Raw genomic sequence first — 23,264 nt, forward strand, 5'->3', positions numbered from 1 at the left:
TCCTTTCCCATGAGGGGAAAATTGCAGCTGTAGATCAGGGAAAGAGTCAATTACCTGCCCCCAGCACGGTGCCCTGCAAGTGTCTCTCCTCCCCCCCCCCCCCCCAGCAAATACAAACTAAACAAAAAAAACAGCCTGTCCTGTTCCTGGCTCTCCTACAGGACAGCTCATTGTGCTTTAGAAGTACTTAACCTTGACTGGCTCACATCCCATGTATTTGTTGTTAAGGGTAAATGATTAGTGCCGTAGGCTAACCCCCCCCCCTCCACCCCCCCTCACATACCAGTTGGCCCTGTGAAGGCATTTTGACTGTTAACAGATTATATGAGAAACAGAAGCACGTGGTTCATGGGAGTCACATCACACTCAGCTTGTGGAGAACATAAACAGTTTGCATCTACCAGAGACAGCTCTAAATGAGAAACTGGCAGCACAGACTCCCTTATCCTCTGCCGGAGAATAAGGGTGGAAAAGGAATGTCACTTGAACTTGAGCATTTCCACTTGTGCCTTGTGCTTGACCCTTTCTCCTTTTGTGTTCATTAAACCTCCAGATAAGCTTTGAAGAAGAGAGAGAAGAGCTGTTTTTTTAATACCCTGATTTTCACTACCCAAAGGTGTCCCAAAGCAGCTTACAAGCACCTTCCCTCTCCCTACAACAGACACTGAGAGAGCTCTGAGGGAACTGTGACTAACCCAAGGTCACCCAGCTGGCTGCATTTGGACAAGTGGGGAATCTTTTGGAGACTCCTGTCATGCATTGCAAAACTGCAGAGCAGAACTCTTGGGAGTGCCATTTCACCTTCCCATTTTACTGTATAATAACAAAAAAAAATTGACATCATGTTGCTTGGCTGGATTGTTTTCCTTTGCTAAAGTGAACGGGAGCTGTTTGCATCCTGACTGGGTGCTCTAAGGGTGCACTTAGAGCTGGGTGCTCTAAGGCAGGGGTAGTCAACCTGTGATCCTCCAGATGTCCATGGACTACAATTCCCATGAGCCCCTGCCAGTGTTTGCTACCCCTGCCCCTGCCAGTGTTTGACTACCCCTGCTCTAAGGTGCCACTTTGTCAATATCTCACATGCTTTGTCTTTGCTTCGCCTGAATCTTGTGCTTTTGACTCAGTGAAGGGCAGATTGTTGTTTTAAAATGTCCAAGTACATGTTGTGCTTGCTCTCTCACACACCCATCTCCTGAGCAACCACACTGTTCCTCGATTCTCAGGTCTGCATGAGCTTAGTGCCATGAAACCCAAATATATACATATCCCACTGAGCAGACGGTGGCAAAGGGTGAGCAGGCATTATATTCAATATTTTTAAATAAAAAATAGCCTGTGGTCTTGTGGGAAAGGTGACATTATTTAGTACCAGCCAGCTGTCACCAGCAACGTCCAGAGCTCCATCCATGGGGAAATCCAAACTCTTTGCTGCTTTTCAGATGTATCCGTTTACCTGCTTTGCAAGATGATACCTACCTCTAAGCCCTGGCTGATTTGCTGAGGGCTAGTTAGAACTGGGATGCCGGAGTCATTTGCTTGCAAGGCCATTTTCAACCTGTCAGTGAGGATATTCATTCGATGGCACCTTTCTTCGTTTCAGTATCTTTGACAGTTTCTCCTTGACAGCTTGACAGCAATCGTTCTCACTGCAGACAAAAAAAAAAGGACTGCCATATGCAAGCAGGATGATACTCTGGAGAGATATTTTTCAAGACAGGGCCATTAAATGGGAGGGGTGTTTGGGCATGTGATACCATAACACTCGTAATATTCAAGCGAGACTTCCTGATGTGAGCTGAATGCAATGACTTGCTAATTGGGCCCACAGTGCAAGCTTAGTTTATAGAAACATCTTGTTAATTTCTTGCTCTGGGGCCTTAATATATCAGGTGCCAGATTGCCTGATCAGTGTTGGTGCCCATGAAGATTCTCCAAGCTGCCTACTCCAATGACAGGTAAAGGAGATTGGGAGATGGGTGGGGGATACCCTATATCCTGGGGCTTAGCAAAGAAATTCATGTTAAATAGGAGGGCAAAAGGGTTTCTTCTACCTTCAACTTGCACTCTGTTAGCCTCTACCTAAAACTACAAGATTGAATCCATGTTCTGGAGCCAGGGACATCTATTTATAGGAAGGTGCAATTCAATACATACTAACCAGCTGGCATTAATATTACACCCTATGCACTGTTTTTTCTCCCTTCATTTTGCAGGAATAAGCTATATTGGACCACAGGTCAGTAGCCTCTGTTTCCCTTCGGTCACTGTGCTGGTGCTGTTGCCCAATGAAGCTAGAGATTAAAGACAACTGATTCTAGCAGATGTAGGGATTCATCTAACATTTGCTATAATACTCCAAAACTGTATGTTGCAAAGAGGATGGTTGCTTTGCCATGTGGACAGAAATCTGCAATTTCAGGGGAACTTGAAAACATACAACCATAAGCAGTTGGCATAGAATTTTTTGTACATTTAAGTGTCCTGGTTGGAGGCCCTCCTGTATGTGCTTCACTTTGTTGTCATAATGGAGACATGATGCATGATGTGCTGTTGGAGCCATGCAACATTTATGCATGTGCTTCTACATCTTTGCAAACAGGCATAGGTTCTCATTCATTCCCCATATATATAAATTTGAGGCCTTCATTGGTTTTTCAATGACCCATCATGCACGGCGGTTGCTACGCTGGGCGGCCACCATACTGTTGTGGCAGGGTGGAATGCCCCACTGTTTCCCGTGTACACCTGGGGGTGGGGCTCTCCCAGCGTATGCAGATGCCCTGGCGAGGCGCACACACACACGCTTTGTGCCAGGGCTGCCCAGTGGTGGCAGCAGCCGGGGAGAATGGGGAGGGGCTGGGCCTCCACCGCACGCAGGTGGAGAGCAGCATGCCGCCCTCCCACCATCGCGGGGGCAGGGGGATGCCCCGGCCAGCTCTGCGGCTCCACGGAGCTCACAGGGGCATGCAGTGTCCCTGCAGAGACACTGTAGGTTGGGGCGGGGTGGGGCCAAAAGGCCCAGCACTGTCGTTTATGCACGGTGCTGACCAACGCCAGCCTCTGCCGGCACCCACGGTATCCCAGGGACCATGGAAGATCCCGCATTCTCGTAACACGGGACTTCCATGGACCTGGGCCAAAACCACGTCCACACTGGTGGCATCGGCGTCATGCGTAATCGGGGATTTTCGCCGATGCCCTGACGCCACCAGCACAGGCGTTCTGGCCCATGCATAATGGGTCAATGTGTCATTGTTGAAGTGGCTTGGTGAGATTAACACCTTCTGGTCTACAGAGGAAGGGTCATAGGCCAGTAGTAGAGCATCTGCTTTGTATGCAGATGGTTCCAGTTTCAGTCCTCAGCATCTCCAGTTAAAAAGGATTCGACAGTATAGGTGATGTGAAATACCTCTTACTGAGGCCCTGGGGAGCAGCTGCCAGTCAGAGCAGAGAATGTTTGGGCTCACTCAAGACAAGTCTTATGTTTCCATCTTACATATAGTGAGATCTGAAATTGATCATGTTTTGGAGATAAATTTCAGGCCTTCTAAGTAAAAAGAAAATCATGTGGAAAATATTAAGTGAAAATCACAAGGTGAAGTTAAATCCATAAAAATGAACATGCAAATATGTCACCAGCTTCACCAATGGAAGTATTTGCGATTCCACAACATTTAATAACTGTCTTGGATGTTTGGGTGAGTGAACATTACAGTTATAACAAACTGAATGCTGGTTCTACCATTAAGTAAAGTGGCTGCCTTGGGCAGAGGATTATGGACACATTAAGTTCAGCAAATGATTAATTATCCACTAGCGTTATATAATTATTGCCACATGTGCTTGTTTTCAAAACAGGAAAATCTGTTTGGATTCTCCACTTATTTGCAACGAACTACAAAGATGTGATCCAACTGAAAGGAAGAACAACTTCCAATGCTATGGAAGAAGATTCTGACAAAAATGTACAATAGGAGGCGAACATTCAGCTTCCCACTTGTCACTTCCATCTACAGATCTGGGCCTGGTGACCAGCAATTGGGTTATTTTAGCGGTCGGCATGCAGGCTTTTTCTGGTTCCTGGAAAATCTCACTGGCCCCTACATACTGTAAAAGCATTGCCCCCCCCCCCATTCTAAAGTTAGCTATCATTAGCTGTGTAACTAGCACTTGTTTTATTCTCACCTTACTTTCTGACTCTTCTACATGGGCTGAATAGCATATAGTCTTGTACACCGAGGTAGAAATCTAGTGGGGCTGTCTAATTTTGCTGAGGCAGGGCTTCCTGTTTCTCAAAATGCAAATTTGATGTACAGTTCACCAAAGTATGGCACTACTATGGTATTCCTTAGCCTCTTTGACCCTGAGGAATATGCTATAGGAAGCACACTGCACTACTCACTCGCACATTCAATATTTGAGAAAGATTGTCCTCCATTTCTGGAAAGGCAAACTCATTACTCGGATTTTCAAATAACAGACTGCTCATTGGCATGTCCAGATAAGGATATTAGCGGGTCAGTGGCTGGTTTTGCTTTAGATGCAGTTTAAAGGTGCCAAAGCTGTTTAATTGCTTCTGCTATTGATTGTAGACTAAATCAATCCCACACCCTTCTCCTGCTGATGTTTCATTAAAAATGTGATGTATCTTTTTTCTTGCAGTGCTGCTGTTTTTATGTATAATGAAAAACATCTGTATTCTACTGAGTTGGCAATGGGTCATAGAATCATAGAGTTGGAAGGGACCTCCAGGGTCATCTAGTCCAACCCTCTGCACAATGCAGGAACTAACAACTAACTGCCCACCCACAGTGACTCCAATTTCATGCCCCAGTGATCCCCCACACCAGAAATCTCCAGAATCCAGCCTGGCCTGGAGGAAACTCACCTACCATCCCACAGTATAAAATAAACTACCTACTTCTGAGCAGAAAAGGAAATCCCCACCAATAAAACCACAGAGATCTAGATTTCCTCTTTATTGGAATGAAAGATGATGTCACAGCTTTCTGTTGGTATAATTCTCCTTTAAATGCATAAATATGTGTCACTTTAAAAATGAAGAAGAGAGACAGAGCAAGAACAGTTCCTAAAATACCAAATGATACCAGGAGTAGTGCTAGTAATAAATAATGCCCTTGACTGGCACAGGGCCTCTTCTGCCCTGTCCAAGAGCAGGTGTTGTGTACAATGGTGATAAGGCCAATCTGGCCATTTGGACAATGAAAGGGATGCTTTATAGATCTCTCCGATTGACTTGAAGGCTCCGGGCCAGCCCGACCCTGGCTGGTTTCCTAGATGGCAATGTCAGTGTTGTCAATATTGTTCATGTTTTTGTCCAATTTGCAGCAAAAATACTGGTTCCAAATGTGCAGGAATGTGGTCCTGAATTTTTTAATCCTGAAAGCGTAAACAATGGGGTTCATGGCCGAGTTCCCATGGGTAAGAAATATAGCTATATAGGTAAGGGCGCTGGGGGTCTTGCAGGTGGTGCAGAAAAAGCTGATGCAGTTGCGCATGTGCAGGGGCAGCCAGCTGACTGCGAACAGGAAGAGAACCAAAGCAAGGGACTTGGCGATTTTCAGCTCCTTCCCATAATATTTCTCGGGGTCTGTTGTGCTGCAGGCAACCTTTTTGTTAAGCTGCCTACGGATGATCTTGAAGACCTCCAGGTAGATGAGAAACATGAGGAGCAATGGCGGTAACACCCAGACAAAGAAATTGAAGTAGACCATGTATTCCATGCTGATAACATTCTCAAACTGGCAACTGACTGTGAACTCTGTCTGGCTGGAATTCACTTCCTTAACCTTTCGCTGCATTTCGTTGAAATTGTTCCAGCCGAACATCGGGGTCAGCCCCACGAGGAAGGAGACCAGCCAGCAGCAAGCAATAGCCACTCCAGCACGTCGGGGAGTCACAACACTCTTGTAGCTGTGGAAGTTGAAGAAAAACACACGTTATGATCTTATGAAAGCAGGAAGGTAGCATCTGTAGTCAATTCTTACAGCCACACAAAAGATACACAGAGAAACCACCAGGCCCCAAAATAATGAAATTTTCTTAGAGGTTAAAATAAAGATTATATTTTCAAAGATAACTGGGTATTAGCGTTCACAAAAGTTGATGGAAAACTGACTCATCGTGCAAGTCTGAAAAGGGGACAGGCAACAAGATAGAAACCAGTGCATGCAAACAAATACAGCAGAATAACAAGGTACAAAATAAAAGAAAATATGAAGAACTACAGGGGAGAAGAGCGGGCACAGAATGTCCAAAACACTACATATAGGACCCTAGCTTGTATTTGGCCTATTACTAATACAGAAGTTGAAGAGAAAATTAGGGGACTCCCTTTCTAACTTAATCATTGCTAGGCTAGAAAGAAATTGGCAAGAGGACAATTGCATTTTTCACACTCAGTGCTTAAACTGGTATATAATGTCAATATGAAAGTTACATGGGCTAGAATACAGTCAGCTTATTTCCCTGTTCCTCAATAACAATGTTGGCAGGTGGGACAAACAGTGAGAATCACAAGGCTACATTTTTTGTCCCATGTGACAGCAATCTCTATGTTCCTCTGTGTCTGTGCCTAGGATCTGCAGGCAAATGTTTATCTTCTAGAGAACCAAGGAGTCAAAATAACATTGTCATAGAGTGTAAAACCCTCCTGCAAGTGAAGTGTCCCACAGACATGGAAATGAAAGGGTTTTTTTGCCTATTCCAAAGCAAAACACTGAATAACAGGGCTATACTGAACAAAGTTTGTATCCAATAGTACCTTTAAGACCAACAACATTTTATTCAAGATATGAATCTTATTCAAGACTAGCTTCAAAGCCCATTCCTAAGAAAGGGCCTTGAAAGGTTCCCTTCCCCTGGCCCCTGGCCAGGCAGCTTAAAGTGGCTTTGGGCCGCAGCTTGCAGCCGGATCAAGTGGGGCGGGCAGGGGCTGGTCAGCTCATTAGCAGGCCCAGGACAGAGCTCCTTAGCAGGCAGTCAGCAGGCCGGGAGGCCGTTGTTAGCAGGCCCTGCTTAGTCGGCTGGGAGGCCCTTGTTAGCAGACCCAGCCTAGCAGGCCAAGAGGCCCTTGTGAGCATGCCTTGCTTAGCAGGCTGTGAGGCCCTTGTTAGCAGGCCCTCCACCATGCCCCTTTGCCCAGGGCCCTCTCTCCTTACCTGTAGCTGGCTCCAGGCACTGAGGCGCGTCTGAGAGCAAAGAGGCTAGAGTCCAGGGACGGAGGGCAGGAGCTGCAAGGGCAGGGCCGATCAGCTGGCTGCACCCTGATTGGCCCTATTCCAACTTGGACAGCCAGACACATTCCACCCCCCAGGCTGTTTCACAAATATATAGAGGAACCATGGATAAGGATATGCACACTTCTTCAGAGACAAATGCATGCACACGAAAGCTTGTATGCCAAAAATATGGCATCTGCATAAGGTGAGTATTTTGCTACATTTATCAGGTGCAGAATGGCCCCCAGTCTCTATTGGTTAATAGCCCTCTAACTGAAGAGAAGACACAAGTTACCTTATTCCAGGTGTCAAGTGAAAACGTGCTATTCCAGTCAAAGATCAGACATGTTTATTTTTAAATATTTAATTTAAAATCAATCTAATCTAATGAGTACACTGGAAAACATCACTTGATTATACTTGAATATGTAAATTAAATTAAAAACAGAACTATAAACATATAATCTTTCATCCTGTGTATTTTAAGAGAAAAAATTATTTTCTGACATTTGTGTCAAAGTGCTTTTAGAAAGTGCTATGAAATACCGCAATTATTACATCACAAGTCCCAGTCTGTATTGTGATGCCCTGAGATGTACAACCATATGTTGTAAACAATTAAGGTCAGAGAACTGTAAATCATATAAATTGCTTGAAGATAAGAGGCAATAGAAAGCTTGGAAAATATGATTGTTCTGATTTATACAACTCATTTTATCCTCTTGGACTTCTTTAGCAAGATTTCTCAAAGTCCTTCATTCATATTTCTGAAATCTCAATTGGAGCAACTCCCTTTTTGGCTAGCATATTAAAATATCCTGAAAGATATAAGACTACATCTTGGCTTAGGAGTACTTTAATGTTCCAGCCAAAAAAGGATTTGTGAATCCATCATCAACTGATGTATATGGAAATATGTCTTTGTATGTATAGTAGTAGAATAATATTGATGTACAGTACTGTGAAATAGTACATACCTTCTAGTATGTTCTGTAAATTCAGACACTATTTTAAATAAGGTCTGCATTACTTCTTTTACAAACCTTTTCACAATGTGTTTAGACTTTGGATGCTTACTACAATATGACCCATATTCCCTTTGAAACTCACATGGAGGCTGGCAGCCCTATTTGTGACCCAGCAGGTGGGCCTGACCCAGGGTTTTAAGACCATTGGACTATGGCAAACCCCAGCTTTTGGATTTCTCTGATTCATTTCAGTTGATATCTGTACTACAGAGGTGATAAATCTAGTGTTGGGATTTGAGAACAGCTTTGAGCACTTAAATAAAGTGCTATCCAATACTGCAATTATTAGTATTAGTAGTAGCAGCATGAACAAACTAACAAATGTCATCTATAGATCCTACAGAACAGGAAATGCAAAGAAAATGTGGACCTTCTATGCAAACCCAAGAAGCTCTCAAAATGTTATTTGGAAGCTTCCAGGATGTGTAGAACAATGCCCTTAGTTAAACATCTCCTACCCCACCCCCTATGGTAATCACTTAACACAGGCTTTTAAAGGATTTCTTTATTGTTTCTTTATTTCTTTATTTTAATGTATTTCTTTATTCAAAGAGAAATTAGATCTGTGGGTTCAGAGACCAGGGCACTGGGAGTTCATTTCAGCTCTTTAGTGTGACCCCAGCTAGATGGAACAAGAGGCAAAAACTGAACTGGAGAAACCTCACCACACTCCAACTTATATACAAAGAGGGAACAAAAAGATCTCCCCACCAGCCTGCTTGATTAGTCAGTTTCACTTTAAACAGACTGAGCGAGCAGACAGGGCCGGATTTTCCTATAGGCTAACTAGGCTTCAAGATCAAGAGGGGCCTATATTCCACATTTTTTATAAAGGTTAGTACCAATCCGAACATGTTTCATTTAACATATCTTTACACCTCTCCAGCGGAGCAGTATAAATAAAAGGCTAAGGGCTAAAGGGGAGGAGAGGGGGCGGGTGCTGTCTGTGATAAAAACTCGGAGGAGTGAATGATTCTGATTCGCTCCTCCGAGTAGCACTCCAGGGCCAAGTGGCCAATGGGGAGCTACGCACAGCTATTTGGCCCATCCTCCGCCGAGTCGGCCATCCTCACAGTCAGCCATCCTCGCCTCTGCGCTCTGCCAATGATGAGTCCTCGCTGCCAGGAAAGGAGCAGGGCCACCGCGTCTTCGATGTGGCGGCCCTGCTCCTTTCCCGCCGCCCACCTAGGGACTTTGGCCAGGGAGGGGGGTGGCTGCCGAGGAGGGGGGTCATGCCACAGGGTTGCGCCCCGGGAAAGAAGCAGGGCCGCCGTGTCAAAGGCGCGGCAGCCCTGCTGCTTTCCCTCCACCAGCCAAGGGCCCTTGCCCGGGGAGGGACCTGCCTACTACCCAGTATGGCCGCCTCCTCCACGCGGCGGCCCTGCTCTTCCGCCACCACTGATGACGCCACCGTGGCCGCGGGAGCAGCCACAGCCTACCCGCCCACCATCGGATGCACCCGACTTACCGCCGCCACCCGACCTTCCCTGCCAACGGCCCTGCCCGTAAAAAGCCAGGGCCGCCGCCTCCATGTGCCTGCCGTCCTCTTTCACCGCCGCCCACACTGCCACGCCCTTCATACACCGACCCCGCCCGTCACTTTGGGGGCCCACTCACCCTTTTCCCCGGCCCATAACATGCCCATTTTTATAAATGGGCTTTAATTCTAGTTGATATATATCACTGTAATGATGTACTTTATTATCTTTCATGTAATTTCATGTAATGGGCAAATGAGAACAAGATGCAATTTAATAAAGATAAGTGTAGAGTTCTGCATCTGGGTCAGAAAAATGAAAAGCATGCCTACTGGATGGGGGATACACTTCTAGGTAGCACTGTGTGTGAACGAGACCTTGGGGTACTTGTGGACTGTAAACTAAACATGAGCAGGCAGTGTGATGCAGCGGTAAAAAAGGCAAATGCCATTTGGGGCTGTATCAACAGGGGCATCACATCAAAATCACAAGATGTCATAGTCCCATTGTATACGGCACTGGTCAGACCACACCTGAAGTACTGTGTGCAGTTCTGGAGGCCTCACTTCAAGAAGGACATCGATAAAATTGAAAGGGTACAGAGGAGAGCGACGAAGATGATCTGGGGCCAAGGGACCAAGCCCTATGAAGATAGGTTGAGGGACTTGGGAATGTTCAGCCTGGAGAAAAGGAGGTTGAGAGGGGACATGATAGCCCTCTTTAAGTATTTAAAAGGTTGTCACTTGGAGGAGGGCAGGATGCTGTTTCTGCTGGCTGCAGAGGAGAGGACACGCAGTAATGGGTTTAAACTTCAAGTACAACGATATAGGCTAGATATCAGGAAAAAGTTTTTCACAGTCAGAGTAGTTCAGCAGTGGAATAGGCTGCTTAAGGAGGTGGTGAGCTCCCCCTCACTGGAAGCAAAGGTTGGATACACACTTTTCTTGGATGCTTTAGGATGCTTAGGGCTAGTCCTGCGTTGAGCAGGGGGTTGGACTAGATGGCCTGTATGGCCCCTTCCAATTCTATGATTCTATGATTCTATGATTCTAATTTACAAACTTAAAAAGGGGAGGTGAAAGGGCCACATAAGTGGAATAGCCTAGGGCCTCTTTTCATGTAAATCCGGCCCTGCCAGCAGATGAGATCTAACCACACAATGGCCAGTCAGTCATGTACTCAAGATTATGACCCTGCCTCAGACCTCAAACTCAGTCTTCATCAGGTCTACGGACAGAACAATATCCATGAACACCCCCGCCCACGTACTCTGAATGCATATGTACTCGATAAGTAAAATAGTTTATGGCATTACAGGTATTTATGCATATATTGCATTCATTAAAAAAAAAAAACATTTACAAATGGCTGCTGGTTCCCCTCAAATACCTGCAGAGGTTACTCTACTCAAGGACATTTGTAGTAAGACTACTGGCTTATACATCAGTACAAGGTGCTGCTCTTTAGCAAGTGGTCAGTTGTTTCTTGTTTACCATCCAGGTTTTGTACAGTCTCAGAGCATGGACATGTGTATACCCTCATGCACACCCAATTTTTAAATATTATTCATTTTAAACAGGATTTCCCCCAGTACAATCCAAGTGAACCTAAAGGACCCCTTTCCTGCCAGAACAGACACACTTGACAGCAGGCAGCTTGTTTTGAAACAAACATCTTCATCATCAGTGAAGTCATTCAGTAGCTCAGCAACTGCCTCTTGCCTCAGAAGATGGTCCACTTCTAGGAGAACAAATGCCTTGGAGGGGGGAAGGGGTTGGCCATGATGTTTACATTGCTCTGAAGCTTCAGATATTCTGATAAACTGCATTTTAGAGCATTTGCAGAACTGGAGTGGGAAAACTGGTCTTTCCTATCCTGCTGCTCTGCATCTAAGGGAGATTACTCTGGAAAAATCAAGGGTGGTAGTGGAAGAAGCCAGAGTGATACCTAGAAAAAAGCCTGTAACAAGATAGGCCCGAAAGAGACCTCAGCAGAACACCACCAGTGGTCACATGCAGCTCTCAGCTTGAAACAGCTCAACGCATCATTGGCAAATTACAACCAATAATGACATTTCTCTTTCACAAGTACCGGGGGGAGGGGCAAACCTTTTCTTGCCCACAGAGAGCCCCCAGTCTTAAACAACTCCTCATGCACAACATCTAATTTGAACACAGACACTGGGTGCAATAAACCCAGATGTCTGTTTTGCTGCCACATGCACCCAGGCAATGTGAACAACATGAAATATGCCATCTTAGGCTCATTCACCTGCTCATCATCTAATACGGTGCATGCCGTTAAATGCCAACAGTGCCCTTCAGTTTTCTGCATAAGACAAACTGGTCAAACCCTATGCCAAAAGATAAATGGACATAAATTTGACATCAAAAATCACAAGACTGAGAAACCTCTGTAGGAGAACACTTCAGCCTTCCAGGACATACAGTGGGTAACCTCAAAGTAGCTGTTTCATTGCAAAGAAACTTCAGAAACAGATTAGAAAGGGAAATTGCTTAGTTGCAAAGTTATTATTTTAATAATCGGAATCTGCAGGACTAAACAGGGATATTGGTTTCTTATCTCACCATGTCTGCTAATCTCATTCAATTCTTACATCTGTATTTTCACCAATCCTAAAAAGTGGCTGTATGTTCTTTATTTCATTTCTTATTTGGAATAGTAGATTGGAATAGTAAATTGTAATGTAATAGAATATAATGAAAGTTGGAATGGTAGAACGTATTTCTCTGGTCTGGGGAAAGAGGATGTCTGCCACACAGCCAATCAGACCACCTCAAAGAACAGGATGCTACACTGTTGACTGTGCTTAAGAAGAGATGGAAGGAGCATGATAGCAGATTCTCAGTTAATTACTTTCAGCATTCAACAGCTAAGAAGGGCACATCTGCCCCTCAGTCTCCAATTTTTATATATTTATTTCCTTTACTATGTTTCCCCTCAGAATTAAACCCAAACCATATAAACTGAGCTTGTTATTCCAGTTTGGTGCTTGAATCTGTTAAATATCTTTATTATGCTGTATGCTAATTTGCTGCTCATCCTCTACCTGTGTATGGGCAGGTAACTTCCATTTCAAAGTATCTGAAGTGTGCAAACCTTGAGCAAAGCTCTGCTGGACTCAAGAGATGAATGGGACCAAGTTGGGAATGCGGACTTCTAATCTGGTGAGCTGAGTTTGATTTCGTGCTCCCCCATATACAACCAGCTGGGCTCTTGGGCTCTTCATAGCACTGATAAAGCTGTTCTGACTGAGCAGTAATATCAGGGTCCTCACTTATCTCACAGGATGCCTGTTGTGAGGAGAGGAAAGGGAAGGTGAATGTATGCCGCTATGAGACTCCTTCGGGTAGAGAAAAGCGGCATATAAGAACCAACTCATCTTCTTCTTCTTCAGTCCAATCCCCTACTCAGCAGGAGCATCATCCACCCACCAGTTCCCCACAGACTGGTCTTTGCTCTGCAAACCACAGGGTGCCATAGGAGAGAGCATGTACACCATGAAAAGGTGCCAGGGGACTAAATGGCTGGTCCCAAACAGCCATCTGAGAGGCTGAGTTTATTCCAGCATGTTACATGAACATTCATAGCCAAGTTTACAGGAAAGAAGAAAAAAAGGATGAGGTAGAGGAGGAACTGTAGCAGAGACAACACTTGTACACCATTCAGATATGAGTCTCTGTGGAAGTAAGGCAAGCTACGCACTGTGGGGAGGAAATATAAACACATCACTGCCAATTCCTTCCAAACTCCACACCAAGATTTTTCAGTTCCTCCATTCCAGGGGTAGTCAAACTGTGGCCCTCCAGATGTCCGTGGACTACCATTCCCAGGAGCCCCTGCCAGCGAATGCTGGCAGGGGCTCCTCGGAATGGTAGTCCACGGACATCTGGAGGGCTGCAGTTTGACTGCCCCTGCTCCATTCCATAAGACATTCCCCAGTCACTTTCCCGAACATGTTTCACACCAGGCACAAATCCTGGAGGTGAGCTCTTCACACCTTCCTCACAAAACGCATGCTGAAATAAGTGTTGCTAGGCTTTGAGGAGCTGCTGGGCTTCTGTTTTACCAAGCCTAAAGACATGGAAGTTACCGGAGACGGCAGAGGTATACCCTTCCTCCAATCCAGTCCAAAGCATGAGTGATGCCTCAAAATTAAATTTGCATTATGATGTTATATCATTTTCTGAGCAAACTGAATCCCCAAAATGCAGGGCTCTGGCAAATCTAATGCATCAATAATAGGGCGACAAAGGGACCCCGTTTATGTAAAGGGAACTCTGGTCTGCCTTGCTGAGGCAAGGGTGATTTCTTAGGGAAACAGCCAAGGGTTTTCAAAGATGAGAACTCTGGCAGAGCAAAGCAATCAGCAAAAGGGGGGAAAAAACTCCACCAAAATCCTTCCTTTAGACCAAGGCCAGTGTTTTACAGAAAACTAATCAACTGTAATGCATGCAAAGAAAGGGCTGGCCAAAGGAATTTTCTTTTCTTTTTTTAAGTGTCAGGCCACAAGCAGTGAATATCCCAGTGCACAGTAAACCAGAGCTCCATTTTCCTTTGATGTGCATTGTCCAGAAACCTCTAATCCCCTTAAGTGACTAAAAATGGTGCACAAATTAGATACAGTTTAGGAGTTTGTATTCAAGTGTCTGAACACAGCAGTTGCTGCTGTGCAGTCCTTTAGGTTTAATCTGGATAGGATCTGCCATATTAGAATCACAGCAGCAAACACCAGACGTCTGAGGAAAGGTTGAGGGAGCTTGGTCTGTTTAACCTGGAGAGAAGATGACTAAATGGTGACAGGATAGCCATCTTCAAGTACTTGAAGGGCTGTCACAGAGGATGGAGTAGAATTGTTTTCTATTGCCCCAGAGGGTTGGACCACAACCAATGGGATGAAATTAATTCAAAAGAATTTTCAGCTTAACATCTGGAAGAAGTTCCTGACAGTTAGAGCAGTTCCTCAATTGAGCAGGCTGCTTCAGGAGGTGGTGGGCTCCCCTTCTTTGGAAGTTTTTAAGCAGAGGCTATAGATAGCCATCTGACAGAAAGGCTGATTCTGTAAACTTCGGCAGAACGTTGTAAATGGGTGGGCAGAAGAGATTGTCAGTGATTGACTTTTGTGGCCCTTTCTTGCATGCCCAGGGAAATGCTAATAGCCACTTAGGGGTCAGAAGGTGAATTTCTTCTAGACCAGACTGGCCAGGGATTCTGGCTTTTGGAAGGGCATCATCCCGACATCGAATTGTGGTCACTGTTAGTGAGCAAGTAGTTGCAAATTTCCTGCATTCTGTAGGGGGGTGGACTAGATGCCCCCAGAAGCCCCTTCCAACTCTATGATTCCAGTATTCTATCTCTAAGAAAGCCCTTTCTCCCACAATGTTTAATGGAAGAGGAAGCATAATCACATAGCTAGTTTTTGAAATTTAGTTTTGACAACTCCATTTTAGTTTTTGGCACCTCCAGTGCAAAAACACAATTTTGATTAGCAAAACGCCACCTGTTGTTTAATTGAGGTTTTATTTCACCTCAAACAAGCTTTGCTATTGCAAAAACAGGTCTTTTGTGTGTACTCTAATTTGCATATAAATTCTCTTTGGGACAAAATGGAATTTCCTCCTGATTAGACAGAGATGCTAAGAGTAAACTGTAAGGGAAAGATATATTGAGGCTCTAGATTGTTTGCTAGGTTGTTCATTAAAGAGATATTGGCAAAAAATGTCAACAATGATGTGGCTTACAACTCTTGATATGTCTTTTCCCCAAGCAGCCAAATTAATCAGTTGATTTTTCAATCTTCTCTAAAGCCCTCACAGAAAGTGTGCATGAGACTGACAGCAGATGAGCCTTTTGTTTTCAAAGCTGAAAGGTTCTGTGTATCTGCTTTTTCCACTTTTGTCTTGGTAAATGGCTTTTACAGGTTTTTGTCATGCTACCAGACACAGGGAGGGTGGAAAAATACCTTTTCCTTTGTTGCAAAATGAAGGACATTTAACATCTTCTCAGAACCACTGTGGTTTAGGGCAGGAGTAGTCAACCTGTGGTCCTCCAGATGTTCATGGACTACAAATCACATGAGCCCCTGCCAGCAAATGCTGGCAGGAGCTCATGGGAATTGTAGTCCATGAACATCTGGAGGACCACAGGTTGACTACCCCTGGTAAAGCAGTTACAGTGTCCGGGTAGGACCTGAGACACTCGGGTTCTGATCTCTACTATTCTAGGGAGGGTGGCTGGGTAACCTTGGACGAGATGCACACTTTCAGCCTAACCTACCTGCCTTCAGCCTAACTGATAATGATGTAAGCTCTTTGGGGTCCCCATTGGGGAGAAAGGGGTATAAACAAACTGAATCTATATGCAAAATCCTACGCATGATAGTGAGACAAAAGAAATGAGGCATTTCAGAATTATTTTACCACCTCTAACACCAAACTATTATCCATTCACAAGCTCAGAAGACTGTCACAGAGACCTACTACAGTCACTCAACTCTCGTGCACAAGGCAGCTGGAATATAGAAATCATGGGATGGCAAGATTTTGAGCTGAGGAGGACGATGAGGAGGAATAAGGAAAGGTTTTTATATCCCACTTTTCACAATCCCACCTTTTCCTTCCACTCCCGACAACAGGCACCTTGTGAGGTAGGTGGGGCTGAGAGAGTTTTGAAAGAACTATGAATGACACAAGGTCCATTCCAAATGATCCAATGGATGCTTTAAGCTGATTCTGCATTGAGCAAGGGTGGCCCTATAGACTAGATGGTCTATATGCAAGGGAATGTGGATCCATGTTCCCTTGCTGTGGGGCAAATGAGGGCCTGTATTGCAACAGGCCTGGGATCACCTCAGACCGGTGCTAACATTGCCCGGAAGCAGAAATTAGTCCTACAACCAGATGAGCACTGTGTCAGGCCAGATTCCTGGTGTGGAAAAGATCATAGAGATGGCCAAGAAGAACTGGGGGAGAGGGGCTCCTCCCTGGAGCACACGACTGTAAGGTGTGAAAACAGCCCGAATGGCTCCAATTGGGAGGGGCCCCTCTGACTCTGTTACTCGGCTAGCTAAAAAAAAATTTCAGTGGCTGGTCTGCATATGTTCTCAGTCCTATGTACGTCTGTACAGAGACAACTAGATGAACAACAGTTACCGGTAAGAGCAGTTCCGCTTTACTCTAAGCTTTGGGGTCACCAACTTGAATAGAGTGAACATTCCAGTTGGGAGATTGCCTGAAAAGGATAAAACTAGAAGAGTAAAAGTTGAGTATTTTGCCCAGGTATCAAGAACATAAACGTAATTTCACCCTCGGAAGTGAGAAAGAGAGAATTTGTTCCTGCAAATCTCAGTGGAGCTGTTGCCATGGAGCTGCTCAAGATCAGACACTTGTTTGCACTGCACTTTGGCTAAGGAGCATGCTGTCTCTTCACAGGGATTACATCTCCAAGTGTCTTTGAAGTTGCAGCCAGCTGTGTCACCTGACTGCATTCGTGCAATGAGTTTCTTCCCTGCTGATGCCAGGCCATTAGGAAGTATAAATTCCCCAGTGATGCTCTCTCTCTCTCTCTCTCTTTCTCTCTCTCTCTCCCGGATATTCTTGCATTGTTATTTCCTTAGCAGTTAGAGCAGAGCCACATGAGATGTTGGGAATTATGTGAATGGAACATCTCTGGCCATGGTTGCAACACCTCTCATTGTGGAACTGAACAACCACACACCAATTTTTATGAAGGGAGAAATACTCCATGAGTGCAGCATCTGTTTCTCTTAAATTCTATAAATGCCTAGTCCGAAAATTTTGACATTTTCCAAAAAGACTGTCTTGTCTGTGCATTTATTTGGATAAGGGACTGGGAGGTGTGGCTGATGTAAGGGTTAAGGCCAAACTGGCTCACACAGATTTAGCCCCAGAGTGTAACTGCAGTGAAAAGTCTCTGTTCTGGATCATGTGGAGAACATGATTACAGGGCTTCTGGATCAGAGGTCATGACAAGCACAACTTCCCAGAAGAGTAACTAGAATGAACAGTAGGGACACTTGTGGACATTGGTACAAAATGGCCACTGAATACAGGGGCCTGTAAAACATGAAAATACATGATTTTTTCTTTCAGTATGGAATAATTTTAAATGTTTCAGTTCTGTCAATAAAGCTTATTAAACCCACATCATATGTCTTGTGTTCCTTTTGAGGTGCAGGAGCAACAATAGCTTCCCAAATGACATTAACCAAGTTCCTGGATGAAGCAAAAAAAGGAACATCTGCAATCCCAGTTCCATCTCCTGGCTATTACTTTACAGCAGTCCTCTCTAGCTCTGCTTCTATGAGATTGATGCTCTTCTAGTAGACCATCTCATTTGTACACACCTTCTGTAATATATTAGTGGAGTTATCTGGTAAAAACTGGGTTGAGATGACACTTGCAGCTCGAGTAACTTAGGCGAAGATCATCTTCCTTAAGAAGAACATGATTAGTTATTCAAGTATTTATAACCCTTCTTCAACAGGGCTTGCGGCAAACAAGCAGTAAAACCTGACACATTATTATACAAATAAAATTCAGTGCTATAAAGAGGAGTAAAAGCGTAATGAAGATGAATAAAATCAGCTGTGAAAAGCTTGCCCAGTTGGGCTTTTTAGCTGTCAAGAACAAATGCCCGTGGAAGTACAGTACAAAATTTATAAAATCATGAACTTCATGGGCAGACTGAATGTATGAAATTCTTCTCCTTCAAAGTAAGCAAGGGCACTTCATCAATGAATTTTTTATTATGGTTAACCTCATAAGGCATAAAAGCTAGGCACTCAAAGAGAGCTAAGAGTTGCTAGATAAATGTATGGAACCAGGGAATGGCAGGAAAGGGGCCTTGAGTCAGTGTCAGGACATTTGTTTAGCAGGTAGAAGGCTCTGAACGACCTTGACCTGGAGAGCTGCTGCCAGTCAGAGCAGACAAAGCTGACCATGATAGGCCAGTGGTCTGACATCATTTAAGGTTCATGCAAGCAGATAGGCAGTCTACTCTACCCCATCCCTTCTGGATCGCAGTAATTATGTCCCAAGATCACCTACATCCTTGGCAAAGACATTCGTACTATACACTATTGTTATAAAACTTGGGCCCATATCATGAATTTAAATTGTTTTGCACTTTTAAGAAGGTTCCCATTTGATGTTAATCCTGCAGTAGGCCTGGAACCAAGAGCACCTACATACTATGGACCTGTCTCTTCAAGGGGAGTGCAACTCCATCTCGAATGGGTGACACTTTAAATCTCCACTCAGACTGCCTGCTCACCAGTAGTACTTCCATCTTGTCAGAATTAATTCAGTTTATTAGCCTGCGTCCGGTCCCAAACTGCTCCTAGGTTGAAGGGAGACTCCTTTAGAAGTGGGCTCTTGACAACCTGCTTCAAAGCTGGGGTGATCACCTCCTCTCTTGCCCTGAGATCATTGCTGTACTTATTATGAGATATAAAAGGAAGCCGAACAAGCATACTTCAACTTACTTTTCACAGTGTAACTGAATATACCCAACAACTGTGGCCTTTAGAACACACAGGCTTTTCTCCACACTAAAATGTTTCCCTGTGAAACCTAAAATAGTACCTCTTCATGGAAGGTGGATCTATTGTTGCCATTAGACCTGATGGGATTTCCCCTACCAATAAACTACCAGATGCTGTGGATTTACTGTGTGGAATGATTGTTAGTTCCTTGCCCTGTGCATGAAACTCCCCAAGGGAGCTGCGTAGCTACAGACAGCAAACATTAGATGCATCATTAAAGTGACCTAGCATGGGAATTCTAATCATAACAATTTCAGTATCTGTGAAGAATACTAAGCCCATTTAACATAAACAAAGTGGGGCAGATCTGCAATGCAACCCACTTATTTTCTAATTCCAAAGGCAAAATGGGAGACTTTGTTGCATCTGGAAATCTCTTGACAAAAGCTCTTTGATCTGGCACTATTTAGGGTTTCTGTTCCTTCTGCTGTTCATATCTTTGATTCATATCTGAAGAGCCTCCTAGGCATACGGCACAGACTCAAGCAGAGGACTGCCAAATATCAGGCAAGTGTTTGAAACCAGAGCACTTTGGAAATAAAGACAACAATTTAAATTAGACTGGAATATTTAAGCTCAGATCAATCAGGCAAATGTGCTTGCTGCTTACATTGTCCATCTTCATTAATGCCACGGGTGCATTAAGTTTGACACTGTTTAGACATCCAGGAAAATCCAGTGAAAAATTTATACTACACAGTTATCAGTTTATCATACTTTTTAACTATCAGGGGAAAAACAGATCTGGGAGTTGTAGTTTGGTGAGCTATTGAAACTTAGTTAAAAATCTTTAGCATCCACTTCTCACTAGTTCCCGGAATTCCAAGGGTGTTGTGGGCATCACAAACCTGCTGTCTCTGATGGTCTTGGAATGTATAATAAATCTTTCTGGGAACGTCTGCAGTGGGATACTGGGTATCTGTTGTGCTCTCTATTGCCTGCCCTGATAAAGCAGGGGCTCAAGTAGTCTGAAGCTTAGGAAAAGTCCTCCATTAATGTGATATATGCTACATGTAATGGGTTATAAGTGAAGGGCTCTGAGCTGTCTCTTAGCCTCAGACTTCAGAGGAAGGTATAGGGAGCCAGAGTGATAGATGAGTCAGGATCTGTGCATCCCTTCCTTTCTACTTCTCTTGATGTAGAGGTTGATGTAGTGTCATTTTGGTGTAGTGGTTAACATCAGCATTCTCTAATATTGAGAACCAGCTTTGATTCTCTGCTCCTCCACATGCAGACAGCTGGATGACCTTGGGCCTCTTAGGGCTGTTCTTACATAGCAGTTCTGTTAGAGATCTCTCAGCCCTACCTACCTTACCTACCCTGCCTTTGGAGGGGAGAGGAAGGGAAGGTGATTGTAAGCCACTTTGAGACTCCCTGTAGTGAAAAGCAGGATATATATAAAAAAGCAGCAACGTCTTCTTCTCTGACGTTGTCCCTTTGATGTATAGATTGCTACTCTTAGGAAATCGTCCTTCCTTCCAACTAACACACACAATATCTCCATATGGTAACCATGAGGGCAGGACATTCCTTGTGCATCTCTGTCTGTTACTGTTGCCAATGCCCAGATGGGACCTGAAGATCTCCCATCATCACAACTAATCTCCAGGTAAGAGAAGTTCCCCTGGAGAAATTGCCTATTTGGAATCTCCATAGCCTCCATAGCCCTGCTGAAGTCCTTCTGCTCCCCAAACTCCACCCTCCCCAGGCTCCTCCCCAAAATCTCCAGGTATTTCCCAACCCAGAGCTAGCAACTCTACTGTCCATCCGAGTACAGCTGGTTAGACTAGAATGCTATCCTTACTCTATCTGTCCTGAAGGCAGTTCCTGTAAACAAAGGAAGCCTATTTCTTTACAATAGAGAAAAGCAAGCTCCTCATGAACTTTATTTCCTCAGCAGCAGCCTAATGCAAATTGTGCTGTGCCATATGTGCTATGCTCCACATGATGTAGGGTGGAGGGGACCCTTTGTTGTAGGCAGCTTGTGCTCCTTCTCTTCCCATGGATTGTTTGATACTGCCCAGGAGGGCCCCTTCCTCACAGCCTCCTGTCCTTCCTTTGTCCCTGAAAGCAAGTAGAAGCTCACAGGACACCTTTGAGTGATACATAATCTCTGTGATTCCAGCTGCTCAGCCATAAACACAGCGGCAGAGGCATTTAATAAGCAGGGGAATCCTTGAAGCTATGTTGGGCGGAAGCCTGTAAATTCCTTTGAGAGACGCAAGGGATGGGGCAAGGAAAGAGCCTGGCTGTTAGAGCTCAAGGAAAGGAATCTGTTCTCTTGGCTGCTATTTCTGGCTCTGCTTCTGATATGCGCCTTACTACTGGGAAGACAAAGAAGCTTGCAAGCAATTAACACAATCACATTTTATTTTTATTTTTTTTAAAGGATTGATTCTGTTCATACAGCCATTCCTACCCTCATCCTACCCCACAAGGACTGCAAATGCAGATTGCAAAGTCTTGGAATCTGAATACATTTTACCAATTTGGATAAGACTTTTTCAGACATTACATCCATGTGCAGCAGAACGCTTCCAGGCACATGGGGTGGTGGTGGAAAGTACTGTCATGTCCCAGCTGACCTATGGTAACCCTGTAGGGTTTATCAAGGTGGTTTGCCATTTTCTGGCTCTGCATCATGAGCCTAGTATTCCTCGGAGGTCTCCTGTGCAAATACTGGCCAAGGCTGGTTTTGCATAGCATCCAAGATCTGGCAAGATTGGGCTATCATGATCCCTGCTCTTATACAATTCCTATTCATTTAAATGCGGCTGCGACAGGAGAACTTGCTGTGGATTGAGCCCAAGTACCCTGCAGTAAGTGCATCTTTTCTAACCCGTGGGGTTTGCAGTGAAACTAGCAAATTGCTGTGCAGATTCGGAACCTGATGCCTCTTTAAAAATTAAGTCACAGAGAATGGAGTGCGGTAGTCAACCTGTGGTCCTCCAGATGTTCATGGACTACAATTCCCATGAGCCCCTGTCATCAAATGCATCTGGAGGACCACAGGTTGACTACCCTAGACCAGTGGTCCCCAACCAGCGGGCCGTGGCTCAGTGCCGGGCCGCGAAGGCCCCGGCACCGGGCCGCGGATCCTTCTCCCTGCCCCTCCCACAGTGAGAAACTTCCCAGGCCGCAAGCAAATCGGCTGCCAAAGCGGCCGATTAGCTTGCGGCCCAGCAAGCTTCTTTTTGAGGGAGGGGGGGGGAAGCGCGGCCACCAGCGCAAATGCGCACGCATGGCAGGTCAGCACATGCATGTTTGTGCCATGTGTGGATGTAAATGTGCATGTGCAGCACTTTTGCGCATGCGTGCATGCATGGCAGGTCTGTCCGTGCACGCATGCATGGCAGGTCTGCACATGGTTTTTGCGGCTGTGCATGGTGCAAATGTGCATGCACGGACCTGCCATGCATGCATGGAATTGGCGTGCATGCGCATTTGCGGCCGTGCATGGCGCAAGCGTGCACGTGCGGTCCTGCGCACATGCACATTTGTGCATGGGCTGCCGCACATGCCCGGCAGCTGGATAGACCTCCCCCCCACCGGTCCGCAGCCTAATAAAGGTTGCAGACCACTGCCTTAGACTATTTTAGTCTCTGGATTGCTTGGAAAATAAAACAATAAACCATAACAAGTTTTTTTTTAAGCTATGGACTGAACATAATAACTTATAATAATACTCAGTCAAGAGACAGAAAAAACCATCTTAGGATCCACAGTAAGCAAAAAACCCATTCTGAAAAAGAAACCTTTTTGGCCACAGTCATATGATGAACTTCAGGGAAAAGAAATAATCCATTCAGAGCTGGAAAACCCAAAGGCAAAGTACAAAGGCTGCTCCAGCTTATGTGCAATGAGATTTTGTGCACAGAAATAGAATTATGAAGAAAATGTGCAAATGTCGTTGTTAGAACTGGGACCCTGA

The 23,264-nt window shown here is 44.8% G+C and overlaps 2 protein-coding genes across 8 annotated transcripts in view; one reads left to right on the forward strand and one right to left on the reverse strand.

The window, feature by feature from the left end:
* MYBPH (myosin binding protein H) overlaps window positions 1–4,619 on the forward strand; it is a 46,273-nt gene extending 41,654 nt beyond the window's left edge. Inside the window, exons 12-13 of one of the 3 annotated variants that reach the window (XR_013230536.1) lie at window positions 2,214–2,236; window positions 3,859–4,619. The gene's annotated coding sequence lies outside the window, so the exon portion shown is untranslated. The remainder of the gene's footprint in view (window positions 1–2,213; window positions 2,237–3,858) is intronic. The other 2 variants (XR_013230537.1, XM_077335108.1) reach the window with 2 other exon arrangements.
* A 345-nt stretch (window positions 4,620–4,964) lies between these two features.
* LOC143836171 (adenosine receptor A1-like) overlaps window positions 4,965–23,264 on the reverse strand; it is an 88,584-nt gene continuing 70,284 nt past the window's right edge. For all 5 annotated transcript variants that reach the window (XM_077335112.1, XM_077335110.1, XM_077335113.1 and 2 more), the window contains one exon: window positions 4,965–5,934. In XM_077335112.1, coding sequence (XP_077191227.1) covers window positions 5,295–5,934 — 640 coding nt within the window. In that variant the 3' untranslated portion in view covers window positions 4,965–5,294. The remainder of the gene's footprint in view (window positions 5,935–23,264) is intronic.

The sequence above is a fragment of the Paroedura picta genome, chromosome 4, assembly GCF_049243985.1.
Source record: "Paroedura picta isolate Pp20150507F chromosome 4, Ppicta_v3.0, whole genome shotgun sequence".
NCBI lineage: Eukaryota > Metazoa > Chordata > Lepidosauria > Squamata > Gekkonidae > Paroedura > Paroedura picta.